At 42.6% G+C, this 10433-nt stretch overlaps 1 protein-coding gene across 1 annotated transcript; it reads right to left on the bottom strand.

Moving 5' to 3' along the window:
• Positions 1-6715: 6715 nt before the first annotated feature.
• On the bottom strand, positions 6716-8624 carry LOC120552102 (ras-related protein Rap-2b). The gene is made up of 2 exons (XM_039789797.1): positions 7610-8624; positions 6716-6964 (listed from the first exon to the last, which is right to left on the bottom strand). Exon 1 carries the CDS (start codon positions 8212-8214, stop codon positions 7663-7665), a length of 552 nt encoding a protein of 183 aa, XP_039645731.1. The 5' UTR covers positions 8215-8624; the 3' UTR covers positions 6716-6964; positions 7610-7662.
• Between the last annotated feature and the right edge of the window lie 1809 nt (positions 8625-10433).

Here is a 10433-nt window from a genome sequence, read left to right as displayed (position 1 = left end):
ACACGAAGGCCAACTGCAAGGCCAAAGCCCTGAAATGAACACAGAAATACCACTCCTTGTCACATCCAAACTTTCTCCCTCCGTCCATCTGTCTTTCAGTTCAGGCTAAAGACATGTCCAGACATTACAGTTGAAGGAATGACAGGAATGAGTGGAATTGCGGGGCATTCCCACCTTGGCACACTCAGCTCTGAATGAGAAGGCCACTCCCGGATTTGCAGAGAGCTGAATGAAGAAATGAATGGATAATCAGTCATGACACTTCTTACTCTCAGCTGGCCCTTGTTGTGTTTACTCAGTCCAGTAGACATACACAATGCGAAATACTAGTTTACACTCTCAAGCCCACACTTCTGTACAGAGAAAGACAGCAGCGCTCCAAAACTACTGCAATAGATAACATTCTCCAGCAAATTCTATATATTTGAAGATCTCTCACAATCTACTGTCAATCTTATGACAAGATATCACACTTAAGGCCCTGACCGATTTGACATGTTGAATCGGAGGGCGAGCAGTCAAACTCAATGACTCCGATTGGTGGAGGGCTAGTTGGAAATGACCAGCGGGGTGAGCCTGACGAACGCCTCTCAAAATCTGACGAAAATCTTTTAAACTGACCTTTGTCCATCTGAAACGAAGACCGATTCAGCAACAGTATGGCCTATTTCTCGCTGAAAATGTTTTCAGAAACACATTTCAGTGAACTATTTTCGTAAAATACGAGATCGTATTCCGAGCGAGCCGCCATTATGGTCAGCTGGAGAAGCCAGACCCACGAGACGCGTTTGTCATTTTCGGTTTTCATTTTTTGGGCGACAATACAGATTAGCGCCGCCTGCAGTCATGGAGACGTATTACGTCTCGCGCACGCGCAGGACGTACGCTCAAGTCGGCGTCGCTTCGGTGTGTTCCGAGGCACTTTTTGGACCTCTGGGAGCAGACTGATCAGTCCGACTGCCTCTTCTGCCGACGGTCGGCCGTCGGGTTGCTGTGTCAGGGCCTTAAAATGCAGTATGGCCAAATATTATGATAATCTAAGTCTCATGGACTAATTAACAACTGGGTAATAAGGAAACTTGACCGGTCTAATCTAGACACTGTTCCTGTGAGGGGACATGTTACAACAGAGGAGGTGAGTTGCTTGTATCTGCACAAAGTCTTGGTGTTGGAATGCTGCAGGAATCTAAATTGCAGTGGGGTTAAATGTGCACAACGTGGGTAAACTGCAGTGTGTGTTCATGTGTGAGTGAAAGAGAAAAAAAACAAAGCTCTTTCAGCCTTTAAGGGGAAGACAAACAAGAAGTGAATGGTTATTTCTGTGTTGTTATGGTAATGCTCAACACAAAACGGAATGACTGTGACACAAACTATAAAATGAACAATGCTGCCGCGTATCAACTAAATGCAAGCAACCGTCAAGTGTAGTTCTCGTTAAATTGCAAGGGTCGAGTGAAGTTATGTGTCAATATAAACATGTAGAGAAAGACAGGCGCATAGAGTCAGATTGATGTCAGAGAGCACAGATACAGTACATAACAGGCACATCTAACCAAGAAAACCGGGAAAACGCAAAAACCACACTCTTGAACACAACAGAGCCTCAAAAATAGCCCGATGACGCTGAGAGAGAAGGAGAAGTCTATAATTCAGCAAGGAGCCTATATAGTGATTAAGTCCCATGTAAAAAATGCAAACACACACCACCCACTCTCACTGGCTCTTTCGCAACACTTCCTCTCAGAGCAACTGCTACCAACAGCAACACAAAAAAACCACAGATCTGTGTAGCAAGCAACACACTTAACCCTTATTTGATCATTAAAAAAAAAAAAAATCTATATTTAGTTTATTGCAACCAAGGAAGGGAAATTATTTATCTACGGCTGTGAAATATGCCCCTACAATTCTCTTTACACAGCGGAAATAAAAGTAGCTTTAAAAGAAAAATCACACTTCCTGTCATGAGCAAAGAAAATATATGTTTGTGGCAACTCAGAGAAAGATGATCAAACAGACCGACAGCCTCCTCTCTTACAGTCACCATTGCGCTAGTGACTGAACTCTCATAGGTCACGAGGCCACCCTGAGCAGCCATACCACATCCCAACCCCCCTTAACCATGGCAACCACATCACATGACCATCTCCCATGACCAGCAGCCACTGACAAGCCGGGCCATCTGTAAACCTGAGCACTGCTGATTTCCTCTTGGCTGCAACTAAAACCAATAGATTTAAAAATAGCCTAATTCAATTTCTTAAAATAAAAAAAAAACACTCAAATTCAAGTATGCAAAAAGGTGGCTGCAACATACTGAAACCAACTATGCTCACAACCACACAGAGACAACGGTGGTACGGAGTTGTGCAACTAAAAACAAGGGAAGGAAGTAAGACTTTCACCTTCTTACTCTTTACTCTCCCTTATCGCTTTAGAAAGAGATAGATAAAAAGAAACAGGAACTCAACAGGCCCTCTTTCTCTCCAAAGGGCAAATTCTTCTGCTATCAGATGTTTACACCACAGCAAGAGACAGAAGCTGTGCAGCAGCCGAAGATGGGGGGGAAGTATCTGTGGCATAGCTGTAATACACCACCAGTTAAACTATATTATTTCCCAGGCAGAGTTCAACCTCAGCTCTGTTCACGTCTAATCACACAATCTGTATCAACGCCTTGACTTTACGTAGATAACACAATTGTACACTAGCCACGACTTGTGGTGGATGTAAGGAAGATCTGAGACCTGCTATCAACAATCACACAAACACAAAGCACCTCTGCACACGCCCTCTGCAAAAAAAAAAAAAAAAGCTTTCTTTTCAACTTTAGGGAAAAACACCCAGTGTGTGTACATACATGCACAACGTTTTTCTACTCACACACAGAAAGCAAAGACTGTAAAGATTGTTGTATATATATATATATATATACACACTCACAGTAGAGCTTGGCAATAATTCAATATCAACAGTTCAACAGTTTTGTGATGGATAAAACATGTTGTGTTATTTAGCAAATTAGCATGTCTAAATTAATGATTTGCTTATTGTATCTTAAGAAATAACATAATTAGGCATTTACATGTCAGGAGTTTTGTCAAATATAATCCATAGCATCAGAACACACTGCAATATGCATACATTTGATTATTTTTACATGGGATGTGGCATATGTTAACTATATTGTGATATATATATATATATATATATATATATATATATATATATATATATATATATATATATATATATATATATATATATGGTAAAAAGTCTTATTAATAGCAGAATATTGATTTCAACCATATTGCCCAACTGTATTGCACACCACTGTTCAATCGCACCTGTTGGATGCAATATTCATGCTGAAATGCCCCCTCACACAACCATGCACCCTGACCTCCCCGTACCCCACAGTGATATAGTGCAGGCAAGGCCGAAGAACACATATGATACCACTGCTGACGCTGGCTAACAGGCACAGATACCCAGGCCTACACAGTTCCACGTAGCGGTCTGAGCCTGTGCAGGACAGTGACAGACAGACACATATGCTCAGACTTCTAAGACACATACAGTACATACCATAACACAACATACAGCGCAGCTTGAAGACCAGCACATATCTACCCTCAGAAAGACTGGACTGAAAAGTGAAGTTTGTTTACTCTGCCCCCCTCCCCCAAGCCATACTGCAGTCGACCGGCCAGCTGGGGCTAGGTAATCCCTGTAGGTAAACAGAAGCAGAGCGGGGCCTGCTCAGTCATACCGGCCTCTCCACATCACCTCACATCACTACACCCACACACTGCACCCAGGCTGAAGCTCTGGGCTCAAACACTACTACACCCACACAGTTAAAAGAGACATTTCTCTGGAGCCGCATAGCTTTGCCTGGCCGCCTATTACTGCATTGTGAGAATGTTGAGTAGATAAGAGAGGTTTTCATCTTGATCACATTTTGTTGGGGAATATGGGTAAGGTTCATCAAAGAGGCAGGAACGACATATCTCCTCAGGTACTTTACGATTATCTCGACACAAATTCCTGCTGTGCAGGGGTGTTGCATGTGCTCCGATTACCTGACAATGACCATGTAAACACTGCAACAGACTAGAGTTACTCATCTCTTTTTCAACTTAGTCATACCATGTACACACCTTGGTCTGGTTTCTTTCAGCTTTTGATTTGGCACATGCATCACAGTGGTCTCAGTGTTAACCACACGGAACGTTAGGCGTTTTAGAGAAAAAAGCACGGCTAGGCAGCAGTATAAAAATAAAAGATTTTTGGGGCAAAACAGCTCTCATTTTACTTTTACTACTACTACTACTACTACTACTACTACTACTACTACTACTACTACTACTACTACTACTTTGTATTTAACTATTGCATGCAATAAAGCTTCCATTAAGGTGCCCAGCAAATTTGTGAACATAAAATTCAACAAACATATTGCATTTTACTAATTTCTTGTGGCATTTTTAGGCCTCAATTTGACAGGACAGCTTGGACTTGAAAGGGGAGAGGGAGGGGGAATGACATGCAACAAAGGGCCACAGGCCAGAACCGAACCTGTGGCGAGGACCGAGCCTGTGCACATGGCGCGCACGCTCGACCAGGTGAGCTACCCAGGCACCCCGCATTTTCCTATTGTACTCCTATTTCCTGTTAGCCTATGGGTTATGCGCATCTATCAAACATGTCATGTAAGTTTGGGTTTTGGGGAAAGTCACATTCCTGTAAACTATGCACACATCCTGAACATTACCTTTCTGACCTACTGTATTACACTGGGTATTTGTTAGGGATCGACGAATTATCGACCTGGCAGATTAATGGAGCCAATATTTGACAATTTGCAGATTATCTGCATCTGTGTTTTATTTGAACGATAGTCTCGCTTTGCCAGACCCTCCTCCAAAGCGCGCTGAAGGAGGGTCTGGCTACTCCACATAGCATTCGGGGATGGGAGGAAAACGTGCTCTGGTTTAATGGCATTTCTTTAAACCAATCAGAATTGTCATGGGCGGCGCTAAGCTCTGCCCAGAGCCACTGCAAAATAGTCGTGCGAGAGAAAACTCAGATTTGACAGCTAGTCTAGCTAGCGGTCTGGATTTACCCTGCAGAGATCTGAGGAGCAGTTAACCATAGTCCTCAGAAATCCACCAGATTTTAAAATACCAACACAAAGAAAGCGCAAAATCCATGCATTCGGCTGAATTTCCTACGGCACCGGAGCAATCCCAGAAGTGGAACGTCAAGGATATAGACTATTTGACAGATAACCAATTAAGTTAATTCATTAAAAAAAAAAGTGCTCTACTTTGGCTCTGCAACAGCTCTGCAAGCAGTCTGCAACACCTGCAAACTGCAACAGTGAACAAACTGTTGGCATGTTAAAACTTCAGAAAGCTATTTTTGTTTTTATTTATTCATTGTTTTGACTGTGTATTACGTTTAAAGTTTCAGTTTTATTAAATAATTGCTTAAAGCATTTAAACTAACTTTTGTGTTGGAGTTTGGAACATTCTAAATTGTTCAATTTCGACTAAAAGATTTTCATTTTTACTGTACAGTCCAAATATTGGTTTCATTATCTACTAATAATCTGTATTGGTATTGGCCTTAAAAAAGCCAGTATCGGTCGACCCCTAGTATTTGTAATAATCCCATTATTTCTGTGTATTCAAATCATACTGAGCTGATGTTTAAGCAATTATAAACTGCTCATGAAAACTTTGTTTAGGATCAGCAAACTGGCAATTAGTCATTGTAGCAACACGTTGAAACAAGTAGATGTCAACAAAGAGAATACACAGCCTGGTTTCTTTTAAAAAAAAAAAAATGCAATTTGTATTAAAAGTCTTGTTTTTAAAACAGACAGCCCCATTCTTAAAAGGGCTGGTCTGAAATTAAACTTACAATCAGGTTAGATTTGTCAACGGTACATCATCACATTTCCTGTTAGAAACAACAAAATAAACATTAACATGATTTGATTTAAGTGGTCTGGAAAGGTAAGCGTTTGGTGATGTTATCACGTCAAGGGAGTTTCCAGTACCTGTGCATTTCAATAAAATAGGTTTGGCCAGACAAAGCAGACATTGCAAAAATTAACACCTTAGACTTCAAAAAGGGCCAACGTAAAACACACAGAAAACCGCCATTCCATTAACAAAAAGCCTATTGTCGTTTCTTTTCAGCCACCACCCATACAAGATTATCCAGAAGAACAGTTTACTAAATTGTGGACTGCCACGGCGAAGGGTTCTTTTGGTGATAAATGTAGGTTGGCACTAAATCTGAACAGCTGATTTGTTTTGGAAAGGCACTCGACACAAGGGGCGATCGGGTCACCGTCCCCATGTCACTTCAGTTAAGGTCCTCTCACACACTGAAGGGAGATGAAGAAAAAAGTGGCACTCATCATGTTTACTCCACCAGCAGATAAGTGGTGTCAATTTCTTTTGACTTTGGGAAAAAAAAAATATATAGGATTTGGAGTGTTGTGGAGCATTGCTCCAAAATGTGTTAGGCAGAGATATTTTACCCGCCCCAGACTGTGCAGTTTATTTAACAAAATATACTCTTATCTCTCGGTCTTCTTATACAGAAATATCCATTTATGACAGTCTCTAAGTGTTGCCCTCTGTATCTTTTCCATTGGGGTTTAGTTCCAGCTGTGAGTACAGTTGGAACTGGCAAAGGGGGATGTTGCTGAAACTCAGGATCTGCAAGTTGACATCAACGGTGGACACTGATCTTGCAGCAAAGATACTCCAACCCAGCAGAATTCCTGAAGAGAGGACCCCTCCCTCTGAGTCGCAGTTGCTCCCCTCCTCCTCCTCCTCCTCCTCCTCCTCTCGTCCCCCTGCAGCATTCCTCCCTGTATTTTCCTCCAAGGCCAGGGTGAGACACGAAGAAGAGCTCAACAGTACACACTTGCTGCAACACACTGCCACAAACAAGAGATAGGAAGAGTCATGAGTGAACTGCAACAACCTCTCACAAAAGATGAAGAAAAAAAAAAAAAGAAAAGACACTGCTTTTAAGGTTCAATCTGGGATGGGCTCTTAAAAAACAAACAAAAAAAACTTGCTGAGCCCTGAAATGTAGGCCATGCAAGAACATTGGAATCTCCCGACTTCTGTTAACCTCATTCTGGAAAATACCATTTGAGCAGTTGTTTAATAAACTGCAGACTAACGTTAGGTGTACAGATTTAACCACTAACTTTGTAAATCTAATTAAAAGTCAGCCCTAGCTTGCCCCTCCAGTTCTGCAAATTAGTCAGACACTTCCTCATACTGCTTAGCAAAGCAATTGACTGCAAGTGTCCTACTTGTAAACTGTGAAAACTAACAGTGAGCGTTTATGAACGAGAACTGACAATAAACTAAATACACTTAAAATGCTCATCTATAAAGTGAAGCCAAGTTGAGCATACATCCGGTGTATTGCTGTTCACTTCTCCCTATAACATGTGCTAAGAAAGGATTTCAATAACATGTTTATAATAAGTACTGGTTATATAGTGTCACTTAATACAACTATTACTAGTGTCAGCTTTACGTGTGCAGTGTATGGTGTCTCAACTTACCATTGCAAACTTAAAAACCGAACAAAGAATAAAACTTTATGGTTGATTTTTTCTTAAAGAATGACACAAGACGAACAGCACTGGTCGTCGCCATTTGGCGTTGAGGCATAGTTCATCTGTCGGACAATCTCTGCAAACAGTTCGTCCACCGAGGTTTTATTTTTGGCTGAAGTTTCCATGAACGGGCAGTTCCATTCGTCCGCCAGTGCCTTCCCCTCACCGGACGAGACCTCCCTTTCCCCCTCCAGGTCCACTTTATTTCCAACCAGAATCATCGGTACCCTCTCGTACCTTTTCACCCGAATGATCTGGTCCCTCATCGGTTTGATATCCTGGAAGCTCTGCTGGTTCACCAGGCTGTAGACCAGGATGAAACCCTGCCCGTTTTTGATGTACAGGTCTCGCATGGAGGCGAACTGCTCGGTCCCCGCCGTGTCAAGGATCTCCAGGACGGACGGAGAGGAGTCCACCTCGATCTCCTTCCTGTAGAAATCCTCTATCGTGGGGTCGTATTTCTCTATAAAGGATCCCGTCACGAACTGGACGGTTAATGCGGATTTGCCGACCCCTCCGGACCCGAGAACCACTACTTTATACTCTCTCATGTCTGTTTATACTGTCTCAAACGGCCGACACCGAAGCTTCCTATCCGCCGTGAGCCCGCTAGCCGCCCTGCTGGGTTTCAAACCGTTCACCGTTGCGCCTCCGCCAGCAGTTTTTGTACGGTCTCCGGTCGAAGGATACGGGGCGTGGCCGTCAGCTATCGCCGTGCAGGGGGTAAATACGGTTGTTTCGGACCCACGCTCAGCATTTGTATTGTGGCATGTTGAGTTCCTGACGACAGCCCAGCCGGTTCTTGAGCAAGCTTCCCCCCGTTTTCGTTCAAGTAGCCACCGTGCGCCCGTTGCTCTCTTTGGCAGCGTCAAGTCAAACGCAACCAAAACCCTCTACTTCCTGTGTGATCTATCAAAATAAAAGCGTCATTGCCTAATGCGTCCTGCAACGTCCATCCCGTTACAGTTTCACTACTTGTTGAATAAAACAATTCGCAAACTATTTTGGTAAAATTGGCGTTGATTTGCGTATTTCTGTCGCTTGTTATCATATTAATGTAATAATTACACCATCTAGAAGGCGAGCTATTTATATTTCCCGTATAGTTTTTGCTAAGTCTAGCTAACTTGACGCCGTGAGCTCTCTGCGCTTCCTGCCCACACTCAGCACGCAGTCTGCGTCCCACGTCACTCAGTAATTACTCGCCAGTGTTTAGTTAAAGGTGCAGTGCGGCTGTTATCGCAGAGTCAGCGCGGCTGCTACTCTCGGTACACACGCTGACACACCTTGGTTTCGACATCACTGATCTTTGGGCTTCCTACTGCTTGACTCATTCTCAGACAACTTACTGGAAAGGCCTATCTACTGCAATTTGTGCAGTCAGCTCATTGCTTAACGCCCAAATGCAATGTGTTTTTTTTTCTCCTCTGAAAACTCTGGGTCCATCACATGAGTTTCAATATTTCCAAAGATACTAACTTGGCTAAGTCTAGAATATTTCAAAATTTAAGGGGAAAACCAAGAGTTAATATGTGGAAATATGTGGATTAAATACCAGCGAACCTGAATGACAACAAGTAGGCCTACAATGAAGAGGAAGTGACTCACATTATCAATCATGTGAAGCATTACCCCACATATGACGCATTATAGGGCATTTTCCTGGCATGTCCCCACACTCCTGTGCTTTTTTTTGTTTTCTTGATGTAGGTCTAACCCAGTACCTAATCCATCTCCATTTCCTTGTTCAGACTTGTACCATTAAGCCTATTTTCTGTAGTCAGTCAGATCAACATCTGAACCAAACTTAGACCTAACTGTACCAGTACCAGTTTGTTCTCTTGGTTGTCTCTCAAACTATTCTGAATATGAAAGTGCCTAAATATACACAACTCATGAATTGTGGTGTAATCTCTAATCCAAGTGGAAACCATGTGGTTCTGAAATTAATCATTTAAGTCATCACATATAGGCTATCTCTGTTTGTGTGTGCATGTGGGTGTGTATATGCTCATCCTTACATGCTCTTGTAAATTGCGAAATAACAACTGTTTCCAATCAATGCCCATCAGCGCAGCACAGTGATGATTAAACCACACTCGTGACCTCATCACCTCGAGGGATGGCTGGGAAAACTCTGCTGGATCAATCCAATTTTAATTCATCCGCAAATCACTAACAGTGATACAACACAGAGTCATGCAGTGCGGTTAGACCAATCTGTGAATCAGTTTGCATCGTTGTGATTGTTGAAGCTCAAATAGTGTCATAGGATTTTCATACACCTACACACAGATGGAAGCAGATGCAAAACAGCTGTAGACATTCAGAGGATTTTGACACAGTTTTGGATAACAGTACAAGTGGATTAGCCATGTGGGCTATTTGAGTGCCCTGCACCCAGTCCTTCCCCAAACTCTATTAACAAACAACAAGTCAAAGCCTATATGAAGACAATCAGCGCTCTGCCCCATGGGGAGTGAGGGTAATGTGACCTAGAGCCTTGTGATGTGGATTGTCACATCTGTGAGAGTGATCACCCTGAATGTAAAACCAGGCCATCCTGTCAGAGTTTACTTTCACACACCACTGATAATTAGATAGACATGGTCACTTTATCAATGAATGGTATGCCCAAACCCCCAGGTGAATTCCCCACAACAAACTAACAAAGAGCTGGATGCAGGTGATGTGTGGCCTTTCACACAGTTGTCATGGAGTTTATGTGGTTAATGAAATTAACCACAATGGAATTTTCCTAAGACACCCA

The sequence above is a fragment of the Perca fluviatilis genome, chromosome 2, assembly GCF_010015445.1.
Source record: "Perca fluviatilis chromosome 2, GENO_Pfluv_1.0, whole genome shotgun sequence".
Taxonomy (NCBI): domain Eukaryota; kingdom Metazoa; phylum Chordata; class Actinopteri; order Perciformes; family Percidae; genus Perca; species Perca fluviatilis.
Note: the sequence above shows the minus strand (reverse complement) of the source record. Positions and strands in the feature narration are given on the sequence as shown.

Bases quoted from the DNA above. Each gene is read 5' to 3' on its own strand.
- LOC120552102 (XM_039789797.1), bottom strand. From the start codon at position 8,214: ATGAGAGAGTATAAAGTAGTGGTTCTCGGGTCCGGAGGGGTCGGCAAA.